The sequence below is a fragment of the Columba livia genome, chromosome 4 (assembly GCF_036013475.1).
Source record: "Columba livia isolate bColLiv1 breed racing homer chromosome 4, bColLiv1.pat.W.v2, whole genome shotgun sequence".
Lineage (NCBI taxonomy): Eukaryota > Metazoa > Chordata > Aves > Columbiformes > Columbidae > Columba > Columba livia.
The window spans coordinates 51,695,721-51,714,201 of record NC_088605.1 but is presented as its reverse complement, the minus strand read 5'-3'; the positions used below and the strand labels follow the sequence as shown (position 1 = coordinate 51,714,201).

At 40.8% G+C, this 18,481-nt stretch overlaps 1 protein-coding gene across 8 annotated transcripts in view; it reads left to right on the top strand.

The window, feature by feature from the left end:
- Nucleotides 1-18,481, top strand: part of ADAMTS3 (ADAM metallopeptidase with thrombospondin type 1 motif 3) — a 164,529-nt gene that overhangs the window by 23,121 nt on the left and 122,927 nt on the right. For 2 of the 8 annotated variants that reach the window (XM_065061654.1, XM_065061657.1), the window contains exons 1-2: nucleotides 15,434-15,850; nucleotides 16,951-16,978. In XM_065061654.1, the coding sequence (XP_064917726.1) occupies nucleotides 15,782-15,850; nucleotides 16,951-16,978 (97 nt within the window). In that variant the 5' untranslated portion in view covers nucleotides 15,434-15,781. Of the gene's footprint in view, nucleotides 1-263; nucleotides 402-1,237; nucleotides 1,407-15,431; nucleotides 15,851-16,950; nucleotides 16,979-18,481 lie in introns of those variants that run through there. The other 6 variants (XM_065061649.1, XM_065061650.1, XM_065061656.1 and 3 more) reach the window with 5 other exon arrangements.

The window sequence follows — 18,481 nt, the reverse complement described above, 5'->3', positions numbered from 1 at the left end:
GCAACTTCCTCTCTTCTTATTTCCATTTAAAACCTCTGCTCTGATGCAGAATGAAAAAAGGATGCATCAATTTTCAGTACTCTGGCAGTCACAAATCATGACTCCTCTTGTTTTTTCTGGCTAAGCTAGTGTCAGACCTTGATTTCTACTAGATAAATTGAAACATTTATCTTTCTTTTGCTGCTTCTTTCACATACCTGGCTATCTGTAACCCCTTATCTCCTTGCTCCTTTCTTCCATTACCTTTTGTCTTTCTTTTGCAGTTCCCTTGCTTGGCTAATCTTGGACCTGGTCCAGCAGCTGGAGCTGGGCAGTCTAGTTCAGCAAAGTTTGCTCTGTCACTGTTTCATTGGAAGAATAAGACCGAAGGGCTCTCTGATGTATCTTAATCAATGGCTTGTGTAAGTAATAAGCAAAAAGGATCAGCCGATACCTTACCACTGGTAGAATTACGGAGCATTTTCCATGTCTAGCTGAAACAGCTGGGGGAACACCGAAACATGGTTTCTAATTTTTGTTACATTTTGTGCCAGTGGCTGTGTGTCCCTCTGTAATTTGTACTGTTTTGTAAGCTTGCCCCCACCCACCTTGTTTGTGAGTTAGTTTTATTTCTATTCGAATTAATGGAAACACAGCAAAGATAAAAACTGTTCCCCTAAATTAAGAAAACTGTTGAGAGATCATAAGTATTTGGAAGTTCACTGCTGCAGCATTTGTTCTGTTTTGAATATGGGATCAGTGAGCTATAAGCTGGCACTTTTACTTTGCTCAGTGTATTGAATTCCCTCTTCTGTGCTGAATTCAAAGTTCTAGTTGAGTGTAGAGTGAAACCTATGGAAAGACTGTGATATCAAGTTTCTTTTTCAACAAAGCTGCAAAGCAGCAAATAGCAACTTAATAGAATAGAAAAAGGATTATCTTGCATGTTTCAAGCTACGTGGCACTCTAGAAGAATCATTTGATTAGAATTTTCAAAAGGCATTTTGTATTGAATAGTGATTGGCTAAGCCCTTATTGTCCTTGTAGATTTTAAATATGGATTTTTCTTCAAGATGCAGATCTCTTCTAATGGGAATGCAAGTTTAGAAATTCTAATTATTTGTATATTTTATTAAAAGACATTGTACTATTGCTTAGGATATGACAAGGGAAAGATAGGTGAATTATGGTGGCAGTGAGTGAAACAAATGAGTGGTAGCAGTTACTGATAGTGTAAATTTGTCTTGAATTTTCTTAGATTATGAAAGTACCAGTTTGAGGCTGAATGCTACCTTTGAGTTTTGGACCTCCTTCTGTAACTTGTCTCAAAGTCAAAACCTGCTCCACTGAATGGGAGACTGAGGAGAAGCTGAAGAAACAAGACACCGGTAAAACAAAGATTTCATATTGAAGTTGGAAACTTAAAGGTAAGTAATATGGTTTAATCCTCCTTGCTTCATTATTACTTAAAGTCCATCAAAAACAGCAGAATGCCTGTGTCCGTTGCAAGCTTATGTTTATTCATGTTTCTCCACAACTCCTGAATTTGTGGGCTGAACTCAGCTGAATCTGATTAATATACAAAGGTATCAGAGGTAATGAAGTTCCTACAAATGACACACACTGTGTGAGCTTACAGATTACCACACACAATGTGAGATTTGAGAAAGAGCTTTTCTACACATTCAATCAAAGGAAAATCTGCAGTCAGTGCTCACAAACAAGCATGTGATAGGAACCTGCAGGAAATCAGGCTTGATTAGTTCCAGTGCTTGGGCAATTGTACTTCTTCCCATTTTTCTCTCCTATTTTTCTTAGGCTCCCTCAGCAGAACATTAGAAGACAACTACTGAGACTAGAGCTTAATTTATAAATGAGGTCTCTTGTTTCTGGTTATTGTAGTAGCTCTCTGACTTAAACTGAATATAAATGAAACTGCCAGGAAGAAATGCATATAAAGCTTAGTAAGTTATAAGCCTAATGTATGAGCCTTTGGCAGCAGGTGAAAATTTAGAAACTGCGGAAGTTTAGAAATTGCAAAATGTACCATGATTTCATTTGCAAAATCTTCAACATCTGAGTGGGTTTTCGTGATAAGGATCGGGGTAAGGATCCACACGGCTTTTATGTATTAGTTCATAACCGGGATGTATTTTGTTTTTGTTACCTGCTATTCCCTTGAAGAGTAAGTATCCCAGCCTTTGTGAAAACTTCCTGCTGTCTGAGTAGTACTTGTGAAATAAAGGTGGAAAGAGGACAGAGTGATATCCCTGAATTAAATTGATAGTTGGATCTGTAAGAAAATATAACTGATAATCAAACCTTTCAAATGCCTTGCATTTTTAATTACGTTTTAAATTAAGTGTTGTACGTTGCAAACCACCCAGATTTCCCCCATAACCATGGCAAATAACACCAAGCATTCCAGTCTGGGTAAAAGTGTGCAAACCAAATAAACGGAGTAAATAACTCTGTATTTTTAAAGTATTTTTCCATTTAGTTGTCACACAAAAGTGAAAGTGCTGTACTTCAAAATCCCAGAAAGAGAGGGGGAAAAATCCAACTAGCATAAATCTGCATGTAGCACCTCTCTAATTTGAAAAGGATGCCTCAGGATGTATTTGTACTACTTGTTTGCAAGCACAGAGCTGGCTTTATGATAACTAGCTTTGATGGTGATGCTGGACCGGTGTTCCTAGTTCCTGTTTTTTCTCAGATACTTATTTTCCGCCTGAGCTGTGCTGGAAAATCTGTTGGTAGTGTGCACTTCAAAACTGGTGACAGGATTGATCCAAGTTGAACATAACCTTTACAGAAAACAGGGCAGGTGGAGGAGTTACCACAAGGTAACTACTCTGATCTGAATGTCTAGCTGGTGTGAGTATTGTCCGTTGCTCTTGCAGTCAAAGCAGGCTTAACTTTTTCACCCTTGAAATTCAGTGCTTAGATTTTAAATTTTAACTGTTCCTCCCTATAACAATGTTGTATGTATATGTGTGTCCATTGTGTGTTATGTCATAAACACTGATAGACTTTACTAAACAGACAGAAAATAAACAAGAAAGAGTGAAGAGAGTCTCTGTTTTTATATATTTTGCTGTATATTTTTATGCATATATATATATGTACATAGCTGTGTGTAACTATACTAATTTGAGGTGAATTTTGAAATATTCTTATGCAATTGATTGCCAACGGACTGGAATATAAATGAAATCAACACATAACAATCCTAAAAGAATACCCTGCTTAGTGTTTTAATCCGTTTTTAAATATGGATAAGAACAATCAGCCATCTCATGCTGTATGGAGGATTTCTGTGCAAGCATAAGAAGGAGAAAATATTGATGTTGGAGTTCGTGTGTGATAGCTGAGCTCTGGAGGATGCTAAGGTGATCACAAACTCTGTCACATTTGAACTGAAGCTTGCAGAGTAGCCTCATTTCACTGGAATTTATATACCTGAAGCTGAACATGTGCATTCATATTACAGTCCCTTCTGCTAGAGTTCTCCTTCTTCCTCCCTCCTCCTTGGTGCATGGAACTGGAAGCTGCTGCTGCTGCTTCTACACTTGTTGGACGTTGCCTAGAAATCGAGTCAGAAATATTAGTTTCTAATTAGGGGTTGTGCTTTGTGCATGAGCTACTCAATGCCTGTGTCTGAGCATGGCACTCCCACCAGAGAGTGGATGTTGTTGCAGGTGGACTTGTGAGGTGCTGTCAAGCACAAAGGCTCTTTCGAAATCACTACTTAAATTTTTCTCACAGTTCTGCCTTTCCACAGCCTGGCAGCTGAGAAAGCATTCTCAATAGACACTTGCTTCATTTTTAAAATCTTCCTTGGCAATTGGCCACTCGCAGAGGCAAGATACTGGGTTGGATGGAAGTTTGGTCTGATGTGTTCGGCTCTTCTCACGTTGCTGTATTCTTATTTCCTGTTCTCTGTGTCTGATTACATGTTGAATCATATCACCATAACCATGTCAGTGAATAGAATTTTGTGTTTCTTTTTCATGCTGTCTCTCAGAACAGATATGAGGTTCAGGAAATAAAATTTTGCGGGGAGCTCTGCTGTTTCTAGGAACCCAGAGCAACTCTCACTTTCCTTTTAACTTGATATGTGCTTGGAACTGCTGGAGTAAAAAAAAAAATATTCCTTTGATAGAGATTTGATAGCAGAAGACCAAAGGCGAAGAGGTTTATCTTGTAAAAAGCTACTTCCCCATCTCACTTTATTGTTTCCTTGGTTTAAATGCCAGCAAGAATAGCAGAAGTCCTTTGCTTTAAATTTGTTCAGTCCTGGCTTATGACACACTTTATCACTGCTTGGTTCTTTTTGGATTTACTCTCTACCCCATGTAAATTCATCAGAAAGAGATTGCTGCAGTAGTTTCCCCTCTTAAACAGTACACGAATTATTGTTTCATCTTGCAAAACACTTCTTTTCCCTTTCCCAGAAACAGTGAGCAACTATGTTGAATGGACCTTTCCCAGAAACAGTGAGCAACTATGTTGAATGGATTTCTCTTCAAGGTTATTTTACAGGTCAGGAGGTTAGCTTACTTTTGTATTTTTACTTCAACTGTTTCAGAAGAAATCCTCTGTGTGTTCTCCTGAATTGTAAAGGCTAGTAAGAATGAGAAGCCTAAGTCATCCATTAATCCATAGGAAAAGTACTATTCAAGCAGCTGAAGTGAAAGCTCTCACATGCTGGCCTGGAAATAACCCCAGCCATGATGTGGTAAGATGACCCTAGGTAAGGTTAGTAGCTCAGATCTCATTTTCATTTAAGCTTCTGGTTTTCCAACAGTATTTGGAGTTGTCACTTGTGGTTACAATGATCTCTTAAAGCAGATGGATGCTCATAGAGGGAGAGTGGAGTCCAGAGAGGCAGAGAGGTTTATTTGCTAAACATCGCTACTCTCTTGTCTCAACTTATTCTTGTTTTGACTTAAATATATAATGACCATGACCCCATGTGATAGCAGTAAGTGGTATCAGGATTTTAGCTTAAGCTGCTTTGTGGATTCAAAGCACCTGTTTTAATTCCTTCTGGAAATGGAAGTAATTTGGAAGAGCCCCAGCAAATATAAGTCAAAGTGGTAATGCTTGCATATTTTCTTATGAAGTGCCATGAACCTGAATGATCTGTCTGTGTGGTGTAAGAGATTGAAGCTTATGGCTGGGCTTTTTCAGGAAGGCATGAAAAAGCTGGGTATCTCTGTCCCGATGGCCTGAAGGCTGAGTATGGCACTTAAATGAGCCTTAGGTCAAACCTCGTTCAACTTCTTTGAAAATCCTGCCTTTGCTAGCCTTCCATGTGCATTGGGGTCAGTGTGCAGTGCAGAATATGTACCAAAGCAAGTTCAGTGCTTTTGTATATGAAAACATCTATTTAAATAATATAGAAAACTGATTAGACTGTGATTTCACGATCTGGTCCAAGTAAGGATGAGTGCAATATGTAAGCTAGCAAGAAAGCAACAACAATGCAACAATCCACAGGTAGCTATTTTTTTCCCTATTACAAGCCCATCTGTATTTGTGGCAGGTGAGGGAAATCCCAAAACTAAATGAACAATGTAACCAGTACTTCTGTCTCTAAGCCTGATATTACTACAAATGGACCATTAAGGTTTCTGGAGATAGTGGCTATGAACATCTTTTCCATACCTAAACAATGATGGCTCCAAAAGAACAAGGTTCAAAAAGAGCTATTTCCAACCCCAGTTTAAAAGTAAAACTCTCTAACCTCTAACTTCTCTGAACTTAAGCAGTTTTATAAAATTGTCTGTAGTAATGACATCTAGGAAGTTGCAGCAGTCCTGTAACCTGTGTGTGAGACTTTCTAATCAAAAACTATCTATTTCCAACTTAGTTATGTGTTTCATATTGAAAATAGAGGGTTAGTAATGTCTTCTGTCAATTAAAAGTGTTAGGAATGAAGTGGTTACTTAGGTGTGTGTGCACAATGTATGCATATCCTAAAATAATATTAGCATTTCAACTTTCTGGTTGTGTCTGCTTATAAAGTTACTCAGGATTCTCCTATGTTGTCAATATTTTCAGAAGTACTTACTTTTATCTGTTTTTTCTAATTTATGCCTAGATAAGTCTGCCAGGAGGTGTCACATATGCTAACATCTCTAGAAACTTCCTTCTCATTTTTGTTTTGATCCAGGCTGTGTTCTCTTACAAGAAACCCATTGAATGGGTCAGTATCTATAAGATTTACTGAAAGCACTTTGTACTGTGGTTCTGTTATGCTTATTTGCAATGGATAATGTTTCTGCTTTCATCCAGAACTGGGGTTGTTGAGAAATAAAAGTGCTCGGCCCAATCCTGCCACTGCATCCATAGTGACAGCTCCTTCATGTTGCACACTCTGTCACAGATTCTAATTTCAGCCTTTACTCTTGATGTTGACTTAATTTTGCATGATGACATATATGGGCACTTTATCTGTGATAATTGACTAAAGGAAATTTTAATTCCTTATTGTATTAATTATTCCATCTGGACAATTCCTGTTCAAATATATTTAAGAGTTTAAGAACAGCTTGCATGTGACCTTGGTGAGATGAATGGCATACCCATCTGTGGTAACACTACTTCCCCATATTACATGCAAGGAAGAAGCAAGTGATCCTCTAACGGAGATTACGCTTAAACATTTAAAGTACCTGATAAGAAAGCGGACTTTGTCCTAAGTATAAATTTACAGACTTTCACGGCCATCCAGATGTCAGCTGTGCAACACCACCCGCACACGGTGAGTGGACAGATGTCTGAATTGTGTAACATTGCAAATGCATGAGCCCTTCCAAGCTCCAGCAGTCCTCTTCAGAACTGCATTCCTTCTAGGTGAGTCATTTGTGTGCTGAGTCTGCATTGAGGTTAAGGGTGGGTCCTTACATTAGATTGCCCATCCTAACTGTGAGAGGACTTAATTGAAGAGAGTTAAAACTGACTTGGAGCTTAAATTATTCAACTTTTCTATTAACTTCGGAGATAATAACTTTAATGGCATTGCTGAGGAACCATTGCTAGATGGTCTAAATTCCTAATAAAGTCCAGTTTTCTCTTTATTGGTTTTATGTCTTTGAGCTCAAGAATATAGTGGAAATAAGGCTATGTGTGCTTGAGGTGGAGCATATGCTTTGTACTTCACTAGGTTTCTGGCATAATGCAAGATACATTTAATGCAAACATAACAGCATAAACTGTTTGCCTCTTTTCTTTATAGACACTGACATAATATAATGCAAAGCTGATGTGCAGGGCATAAGACAGAGCCTGCAACTTCATATGGTCCTGGTTAAAATCCCTTTTGAGCCGTTGGCAGCTTACAGGAACAGTGGTGTCTCTTGAGTTCCAACTGTGGTCATTATTAAAATGCCTACAAAAGGGACTACTGGCAACCATCCTCAAGTTGTTCTTATTCTTGTGACACAGAATGATTTTTTTTGTAATAGAACCAAGGAAATGGAAGTAAGAAAAAACTACTGACAGGATTGACTTGAAGTATTTTGTGAGGTAATCAAGATAACATCATAACCCTTTGGAGTAGGCAGCTTCAAACTGCAGCTGAATCAGACATTTTCATTGACTTACTTAAGGAAGTCTTTCAACAGGATGTTATGGATTTTTACATTTAGTTTTTCATTTCTGTGGTGCAGTTTTTGTCTTTTCTGTCAAGCCAGGATAGTTTTCATTATGTTTAGGAGGTAAGGGAATGCTCAAGTATGCAACTTCCCTCACTCTTTATGGAAATTTTTTTGTGTGTGAATCAATGGCAGAAAAGGAATCAGAGTACCAAAAAAAATATTCAATTCATCTCTGTAGTCATACAATAATCTGTTGTGCCAGGGGAGGTTTAGATTGGATATTAGGAAAAATTTCTGCATGGAAAGAGTTGTCAGACACTGGAACAGGCTGCCCAGGGAGGTGCTTGAGTCACCATCCCTGGAGGTGTTTAAAAGACAAGTAGACATGGCACTAAGTAACACCATTTAGTGGTGGACTTGGCAGTGTTAGGTTTACAGCTGGACTCAATGATCTTAAAGGTCTTTTCCAACCTAGATGATTTGATGATTCTATGATCCCTTCCCCAAAAATTTATAAAGAATGTGACTAAAACCAAAGCACTTGTTAACAAGTTACAAAGGAAAAGTGTCAATTTGGTGAAGCTAGTGGGAGGTGTACATGCAGTAGGGTGAGATACCTATCTGGCTTATACTACATCCTATCTAATCTTGTAGCTTTATGGGATTACTCATGCAGCCTCATGGAGGTCATAGCCTTTATGAGAAGGCTTTACAGTATCTTTGTTCTCAACCAACAGCATGCCTAGGCTGCCACAGGTTAAATTTATGTAGCATGTGCTTTGGGATAGGTTGATTCCAGGCAGATGTTACACTGATTTGCACAAAAAATAAATAAAATTTGTGGAAAAATGAGTCAGATGGCAGTGCAGGCTGTGAATATGCATCTTCTTCACTAGCAACAAGTCTCTGGTTCATTGGAAGTGGCTAGGGGAGGGCCAGCCATGGTTGTTTCAGCTAACCACAAACTCCTTCAAAGAAATAGATATTTGAAGGGTTTGTCTGTAAACCTCCTAATGAGAAGACTTTAAATTATGTGGTGTGTCTCTGTTCTGTGGCAGGGTGGCCATTACACTAAAAGACCCCAACATTTTACAGTGTAATTTTCCTCTACAGTAAGCAAACATTGATGGCGCTTTTTACAGAATTCTTACAGAGGACTTTAGACTTTCTGATATCTTCCTCTTCTCTGTTCCCTCTCTCCTTATGACAAGTTTAACTTTACCTGCTAATATACTGAGAATTTCTTCCCTGTTCTTTCCAGTAATTGTTGGTGTGCTATTTTGGTAAAATGTGACTGATGACCTTTGCATATGAATTCTAGTGTTCTTGTATTCATAGATGTTTTGTTGGGCAGTACTTGGCTACAGAAGTAATACATGTTAGTGCCTAAATGTTTATCTTAGGACATTAGCAGCACTGTGACATTTGTCTTACTTGCATTACTTATGACCTTCATTGGTTATGAAGTCCTGGGAATTAAATGTTACTGAAATCCAGTTCCTCAGGCCTGCTTGGCTGTCTGAAGAGAAAGGCTTACTTGGACAATTCCAGAAATTCAAACGTGCTGTCACTCTTTCACTTATAATAAATGCTATGGAAAGAACAGCCACTCTGTGGTTGTAATACTTACAGCATCTCTCATCATTTTGCATAATTGGGAGGAGATTTCCATTTCAAAGGGAGTACTGGGCAGCCTTTTCTGCGTTACTTAAGTCCTCAGATTGTGTGCTTTGCTGGTGGAAGGTACTGTTCTGCCCAGTCAAAGGAACAGAAAAGGGGAAATGGAAAGTAAAAAATACCCATGGCAAATATAATCCCTGTTTAAGATCTCTTGAGTGCTGATTTCCCGAAGCCAATAATTTCTCTTTCTCTTATCAGTGGAAAAATTATTGAGAGTGTGTGAGCAGCCATCTCTGTGCATCCAGCAAGTGCTCAGCCTCACGTGCTATCTGTATGTGTATATTGTCTGTCTGCCTATACATACAAGGAGATTGCACAGCTCTGCACTGTCCAGAAAGGTGTATGTGTAAAAGTATAAATCAGGAATTTTTGCAACCAGAAAAATGCTAGCAAAAATAAGCAAGCGTAGCACACAACCTTTTCCATACTTCCAGCGTACGTGTAGAATTCAAGTAAGCCCGTTCTATGTGTAGAGGCAATTATCTAGAATTTTAACACAGAGCACACACACACCATGCATTAAACACACTGACTGTGCAGGATGAGAAAGATGTTTTCCATCTGTATTTTCTTCTGAGGGCTTAAGGTAAGCACAAGCATTTAAATGGGCCCTTGGCACTGTCAGAATCTGTGTAGTGTGTTAGGGTCGCTGCCTCAGCAGTTCCAAGAACCTCTTGCAACACAAGAACAACTGATTTCTGTATCAGTACCGCAGGCCATTAAAAGTTTGGTCTTACTGAATCTTAGTTTTAGAATGATTTATGGGTATTTGCTTGTTCATTTATTTTGAGGATTCGAGGTGGTTTTAATTGCATTTTATTTGGCGCACACCATTTCAAAATTAACCACCTTAAAATAGGAAGAATTTTATGGAATGTATCTATTGAAGGAAGTTGTCATAAGCACTGCCTCTTTCCACTACTTTTTATTTTTCAGAACATTCTTTACAACAGTAATATTCACATCTCACATTTTTCTCTCTGGTTTCCTATGTCCTGTGGTTAAATCTTGACCATAAATCTTATTCTGCCTTGTTAAAAATAATAGGTCTACAATGTTTCTTCATTTAACAATCTGTTAGATTAACAGTGTCTTTAAAACAATTAAACATAGTTGTATGGTTTAATATTCCAAGTTTTAATGCACCATGAAGGAGAAACTATAGACTTTTCCATTTATAAAGCAGTTGCATTTCACATGCTGTCTGGCAATTCTTGTCTGACACCTAGGTATTGAAATCCCTTTTTTATTCTGCTGTGGTAAACAGACAAAAAGTGTAATATCAAAAAAAGCTTCTTGTGGAACTCAAATGACAGAAGTAATTGGATGGCAAATAAGGCTAAAATTATAAATATGGTATCTCAGAAAAAAAAAGGCTTTTGCATAATTGGAATGCATGTCTGGAGTTTTCATTTCATGGAGCTGGAGAGAAGATAGTAGTTTGGATTGTAGAGGCAACATTCATATGCCTGTATGACAGCAGCAACAAGGTTTGGAGCTGCTTTTGGCACCTTTGTTATCTGTGATGCAACAAATTGCCTGGAGAGCAGAAGCTTTAGCTGAGACTCTGCTGTTTGAGGGCAGTTGTACAACTAACTGTACAGGCATGCAGCAAGGCATAGGTTTCATTTCAGAACATAACATTTGGTCCTTGTGTATCCAGGCTTTTGGACTTTGGGTGGGGTTTGTTTTGCAGTAGTATGAATACAGCCCTTCGACTGAAAGGTCTTTGTGTGTGGACTTTTTATTGTGTGCGCTCACAATGTCTACTACAATGGGGCTCCAGTCCATGAATAGGACCTCAGGCATTACTGAAATGCAAATAGTAACAAATTTTAAAAGTGAGGTGCAGGCATTCTTTTCAGATGTATCCTGGACTAAGAAACTGATTTATATTGCCTTTGGTTTAACAATCACACTGTAGAACTCCTGCATCTCTAATAACGTGGAAAAAAAGTAATTATATTTTTCATTAAGCAAACAGTTAGCAGGCTGGAAACCTGACCAGGTCATTGTTGAGCTTAGGTAAGGAAAATGTATCCACACTAACTCTGAGTTTTATAAGCATACAGGGCAAGGTCTTTATGAGGAACACTCTTTTTTTTCCTCTCAGTGGAAGAGTTGCAGGCTGAGAGCCACGTGAAGCTAAGGGAACAGGCACAAGCCGCAGAGGTCCCTCTCTGCCAGGACCCTGCTGCCTGTGGCTAGCTCTGCCTGCAGCGCTCACCCCGGCATGGCATACAGACCAGTGGTACGTGTACTCCAGTTTCACTAGAACAGGAACAAGAACACAATCCAAGTCTCTGGTCTCACTGATGATCCTGCCCTGTGGCTATATTTAGATCAGGGTATGATAGAGAAGGACAACCTGAGGCCCAATATATCAATCATTAAAAAAAATTAGGATTTGACACTAAAGCTGACTGTCAGCAAAGCTGGTATTTGGAAGTAAATAACAAACTGTGGGTTTAATGGTAAAGATTAAAAGATGGGAGGGGGGAAAAAAAAAAGAAAAAAAAAAAGAAAAAAGGAAAAAAAAAAAAAAAGCCCAGACATTGTAATAGGGATGTGTTCTTTAGTTTGTGGAAGTGACAAAGAAAGTAAATTAATCTGTAACTACCTTAACCTAGACTGTCTTGTACCTTTTTCTGAACCAGCCTGCGTTAACTTTTCTTAAAGAAAGATGTCCTCCATGGCCTACTGCTACAGCAGTTCCTATGAAAATAAGCAACCATCTTCATATGTGTAGAAAATATTTTTAGGTTTTTGAAACAGGTGTTCAAAGTGGATGTCTCTGCCATCTTAAATAGGCAGCTTGGTTTCCCTTTGGCTAATTTTTAGTGCTTAGTCTGTTTTGGAAAGAACAGAATTAATGTTTTCCAAACCAGCCACCATTAGTAAAAGTCATCACAGACTGGCAAAGAACATAACAAATCAGTAAGTCAGTAAATTATAATGGGGAAGAAAAACTTGATTCATAAATATCAGGAAATGTAACTGCAAAACTGAATATTAAACCACATGTGCGTGCATGATTGGTGAAGACTGTGATTTGTCTAGACTATAGATTATATTCCTACATGTCATGGTGAAGTTTACTAGGGGCTTGTCTCAAAAAAATGTAATATTTGAAAACTTATGTTGAATAGCAGTGCAAAACTCCGGTGTATTTATCTTGGTTGCGTAGAGGGAATATTCTTCTTTAATGGTTCTTTGTTTGAATTCTTGTTCCAGTAAAATCTTGCTTTGAGATTGTTTTGTGTTGCAGGCATGGCTGCTCTGAAAGAATGTGCAATTTCATAGAGACCATGTTCTGGAGCATTTATAATCAAGTAGCACTGCATTTTACTCACAGGATTGAGTGCTTACTCCTTAAGTACTGTTTTAGCCATGCAAATACTGCTGCACTCTCGACACTCCAGAATCTGGCCCTGTGCAAAGCCTTTTTAGACCTCAGTGCCTCTTTGCTTCAGGGCCTAACCTCAGGTTCATAAAATATTTGTAGCTTTCCGTCTAGTGCATCAACAGAAAGTGCACAGATGCAGGAATTCTATCTGGCATAGGGTTAACAAGTATGCATGCATCTGTAAATATACATACATGTTATACAGTTACATATATGTATATATAATAGAGATGAAATATGCACAAGAAAATACATTATTTCTTTGATAATAGTATATCCATACTTGGCTGTTAGAGATGAGAAATGTCTTTAATTGAACTTTCAAATACTGTCTTGATTTATGTTTGTTACAGATATGGTATTCAGTCTTGTTTCTTATTAGAAATAGCTGATGAGACATCTAATTTTAACACCTTGTTTTTGCTCTCTTGTGATTCTGTCAACTCAAAGACTGCAGTCTCTGCAATGGTGTCCAGATCTGTCTTTTGTGTATCTTTGTTTCCTTGATGTTTAGAAACATCCTACCTGATTAGGAAAAATGCAACAACCTAGGATATAACACACAAGTTAATTGAAAGAATGTTTTTAAGATCACAGGAACAGCATTACAAAATGTTTGTTTCTCTGTATCTGTTGTGTCATGGCTTCCTGCACCTAGATACTCCTTTCAAAGTTCTGTTCAGCAGTGTTCCATGCAGTGCCTGGATAACAGGTAGTGATCAGAATTGCTTTTTTGAAGAGTTCCTCTGAGATACAGACTGAATTGCTTAAACCAGCTCCTCCTGCGTATTCCTTGTTGCAGGGAGCCTGATCTTGTACATTTGTAAAATTGTGAAGTCAAAAAGAGCATGGCTTGGAACTTAGCTAAATAAAAGGGAAGAAAAGGAGATAAAATAATGAATTGCACCTATAATTAGCCAGCATGAAGCACCAAAGATTGTGCTGGTCCATCATTTCACTGCAGAATACAGATGGTTTGCAAAGCACTCAGGTATGTTGTGTTATGGAAAAATCCACACGGAAATCAACACTGTGGTTTTCAGGATTTCAATAATGCACAATAAATAAGGTCTGTGGTCACAAGCATCAGTGAGGGAAATGAAATGTGGAATTCCTGTATGCTAAGCAAATGGTACCTGTTGTGTGCACTGGATGAGGGAAACATCCTGTGGGAGAAGTGGTATATTATCAAGTAATGCCAGTCAATGTCTTAATTAAGGCACAGTGAAAGAAATCTTATGCTGGCATCCTGAATTTGGCATTTCTGAACTGACAATTGTGATGCTGTGCCTTTGCAAACTTACTGTCCTTAATTAACCTTTTAATATATAATTATGTACCTAGCAATTTACAGGACCTCAGCCTTTCTGATTCTGCTCTTTCCAAAAGTGGTTATTGTGCAGTTACAGCCTGCTTCTTATATTTGATGTATAGAAACGACCTTGCATTTGTAACAACAGATACATACCCAGGCATTTCCACATTTTTTCATAAGAGAACATAATGTGGTTCAGGATCTGTGTTCTCTGAAACAGTAGGGCTGCTTTACAGGCTGGTGTCACAGAATATCCAAGATATCTCCTGAAAATCAAGGCTGGAGGTCTGCTTCTCTTAAATGTTGTTATGAGCCAACTCGAGTTTAGTAGAACCAGTATTTTCTTTTTATGTGATGTTTTCCGACAGGCAGTTCAACTTAAAAGATTATTATAGTTAAGCTTTCACACTTTTGCTCTGAAAACTGAGTGGCAACTATCTGCTTGTTTGTGCTAGATGGAGCCCAGTAGAAACTTATTTTTGTTGGTCGTGACATCACATGAGTGGTAATACAAAACATGCAACAGAATGTTATGATTTTAAGTTTGAATCCATATGTTCCCGTATTAACCATCTCTTGTAACACTAGATAATTTTGACCCTGACAAAATTCAGTCCTCACTTTGAATACTGCTGAACTGCAGGGATGTAGGAGTGTTTTATCTCTGGCTCCTAAAAGCTATTTGCAAAGCTTTTTGTTTCCCTCTTGGGGATGCTCCTGGTGGTATCTGTTACCAAGTTGTTATTCCACAACTTCAACTGCATAACATCTTCTAGGCAAATATAAAGGAGCAAGCATGTATGGAGTGTGGTGTTGGAGATTTTTGTTTCCAGAAGGCCCTGGGGGGAGAGCATTTTGGTTTCTGTCCAGGCCAGGACATTGCTTTATGTGCAGCCAAGATTTATTTGTGTGCTGAGTTCCAAGCTGGGGGTAAGAGAAGTCGCTTTGCAATTGGACTCCAGTGTGGTAGGAGTCTTGGGGACCCTGTAGCTTTTCCTGTGCAGCCTTGGGTTGGTATGAAATATGGAAACTTAGGTGTGTTGTCACAGGTTGGGGAATGCTTCTCAAGATTACTGCACTGGTGCGAAGCTGGTGCCCCTGTGAAGGCAGCTGAGGCAGGATGAATGGGCAGGAAGGTTTTTTCTTTGCAGCCAGCCTGTCCATTTCCCTTCTCAGGCACGTGGGCAAAAAGACGGGGATCCCAGAGTATTTAGCGAGAAGCACGGGGACAAGTCAGTTAATGAAAAATTCGTGTGGAGTTAGGAAGTGTCTGCGTTTATAGCCGTGCTGAGCCGTGCCGGCCGCCGGCTCGCCCCAGGTCCGGGGGCTGCGCCCCGACGCCCTCTCCCTGGCGATGGGTGAGCCTGCCCAGCAGCGGCAGCCTGCGGCCGGGCCGGGGCTGGCGGCCCCTGACGTCGGTGTGCCGGGCCGTGCCGAAGGCGGAGCCGCGCCCGGGGGCCGTTGCGGCTTTATTAGCGCCCCAGGTTGTGATGCGCGGCGCAGGCAGGGCGCAGCGAGCAACAGGAGGCGGCGCGGTGACTCGCCACCCCACTGCCGCCCGCGCCCAGCCCGCCCGGCTGCAGCCGGCCTCGGGGCGCCGGCGCTAGCGGGGTACAGCCCGTGCTTCTCGCGCCCTGCCCCAGCAACGGCGACGGGGGGGCACCGCCGCCGCCCGAGGGGAAAAAAGGAAAAAGACGAGGAAAAAACAAAGGGAAGGCGAACGGAGGAAGAGCGCGGTGGGGGCCGGGAGCGTGTGGTTGGGCTGGGCGGCGGTCCCCGGGCGGCCGGCTCGTGATGGTGCTCCTGCCCCTGTGGGTAGTGGCAGCCGCGCTCCTGGGGGTCCGCGCTGCAGCCGGCCAGCAGGTGAGTGGCAGCGGGGCTTGGCGAGGCGGGGTGCCCTGTTCTGCCCGGCTGCGGAGGGCCGGACCTCCGCTTCCCTCGCTTCTCCTTTCCCTTACCCTCCTGTCCTTCCTGTGGGGAAGTGCCCTGGGGCCCAGCCCTCCCCGCGGGGTCCTTCTGCCAGCGGCCCAGGCAAGCTGCCGGAACTGCGATCCCTTCCATCGCTGCCCACTCCCTCTCCGCTCCCAGCCGGGCGGCCAGGGGCGCTGCGAGCTGGCCTCGGGGTCATCGGCCGGAGTGTGGCTTTCGGCACAGACAAGCCAGCCGTTCTGCACGTGTTCAGGCAACAAGCGGCACCGGCCTCGGGCTGTAAATTAGGCTTTGACAGATCAGAGGTGGCGGGCTGGGAGTGTTTACTGCTGCTTTTTTCTTGCGCCGAGCCTGTTTCATCCATTCCTCCACTTCACAGGTTTCTGTATCCGACTCTCTGATCTGGGAGGGCGGAAATGCCAAACTCAGAGCAAGCTTTAGCTGGGCACGCAGCATCCCCAGTTCCAGGCCTGTTCCTGTGGCAGCCGGGGAGTGTTACTTCTGCGCCCTCTGTGTATCTTATGTCTAGTGAGACCTGGTACCACACTGGTGCTGTGCTGGCATTGGCATCAGACTGGTGCCTCTGTCCCTACTGTCACTTGGGAAGTCTCATTGATTTTCCTGTCCTCTAGCACAGAGATGAAGAAGGTGAACTGTCAGCAAACTGCCTCATTACCACCCTGGCACCCTTACTTCTCAGGACCTATCACTTTCATTGACATTAAGACCTTTATTTGGCCACTGAACTTAATTTTTGACACAGTGTTATGACATATAGAATGGGTCATTCAAAATCAGGATTTCTTAGCAGCTGTATTTATGCTAAACTTACTATGGACTCTGATATGTTCGTGGGAACAGCTGTTTATTCAGTTAAGGAGAAATACCATCCCTGGAAACCAAAACCAGAAATGTAAAAAATGGTGCAATACACACCGAGTAATTTTTCAGACTTCTAGAAGTACTCTGCTGCCACATGTTGCATAGTAATTACACTAACAACTTTGTGCATGTGTTTCTTTTCTCTTCTGCAGGCTGGTAAAGAAGAACAGCTCCAAACAGGTAAGTCTATTTAGCTATTATTGCTGCTATCAAAAATAAACTCAACAAACTTGCTTATTTTCTGGAAAAATTATCTGTATGCAGGCAAGCATTGCCTTGTTGTACCCCCACACCATTACCACCCAGGAGCATTTGTAGTTTCACAGTGATGTGGCATGACTTGAATTTGCAGACCCTCTCATGTCTTTGCATCCTGATAAATCTGTGTTTCCCTTCTTAAAAATAAAACAACAAAATTTAAAAATTGCAGTGTGCTTAAACCAACCCTCTGAATGTCACAGCGTATCAGCTCTGGGTCAGACACTTGGTCTTCATTTCTGAATCAAGGAGGAAATGCCTACTTCATTTGGCCTGGGCAAACTATGTCTTCATACTATTCTTCTGTATTGGAAGCATTCAATCTTTTATTTTAGCTGGAAAAAAAATTGTTTAATGCTGAGGCCTCTCCATATTCTGTTGATGGCACAGTGTGCTTGCTGCATGCCTAATGATAGTTGATCTCTCTTGCATTGTAAATTGAGATGTAAGAAAGTAGCGCACAAAGTTGGTGTCTGTGATGGATGAGGGTACTGAAATGAAAGGTACTTTCTAGTGCCCATGAAGTATTTCATATTGAAATGAAAGCTTCTCTGGCTCTTTCCTAAAGACAGAAAGCTTCATACAGTTAGTACCATGGAAACACACCTTAGTTTCAGAAGATCTGTGTTCATTTAAACTAAATTAATTTAGTGCTCTACGGGATGGAAGAGGTGGTGGAATGATGCAGAAGCTGGTGTTATCTCTTCCAGAATGTTAATGCAAGGGTGAACCATCTTGCAGGTTCCTTGGTTTACCCAGTTGTGAAATTAGTCTTTTAACAATTTGCTGTTGAGCCCAAGTGTCTGCACAGTGCTCTGGTGCTTTTAAATGAGCGGAGCAGTAGCAATGGGAACAAACTCCTGTCAATTCTATTTCCAGTTGTTGTTAGGTCTCCAGTTCTGGGATTTTGATCTGGGGTGTTGTTCAGAAAAAGGCTTTCAAGTGTTTATCTACATTTTGGAGATCTTGTCTCAATTTCAGTTTTGGCACTGCATTCTTCTGGGCTTAGGCTGATTTCCACTGTGATCAGTGAATAATAGGAATTGAGGCAGTTAGGCACGTTTAAACCTAACTGGCAACAGACTCTTTCTTTCCACTGGTATGCTAATCCTGTGATTTATTTCTAGTTGTTTCCATGAGAAATGGGTTGTATTTGAATTTCAGAAACCATAAGCTATACAAGAATGTGTCTTTTAAATTATACACTACATCAGAAAAAATTCCTTAACCTGGAGAATAACTTTTTCTCCTTTAACTTTTTGCTTTCTTTCATGGTCTCAGCATTGCTGTAGTCTGAGAACAACTGAGGCACATATGAACCACAGGAGACAGATGTTGTGGCATGGCAGAGAGTGAATCAGGCTCCCTGAGCAAAGGCCCCAGCGCCAGGTGTGTGTGCTCAGTGTGGGACAGGATCTCAGCCTG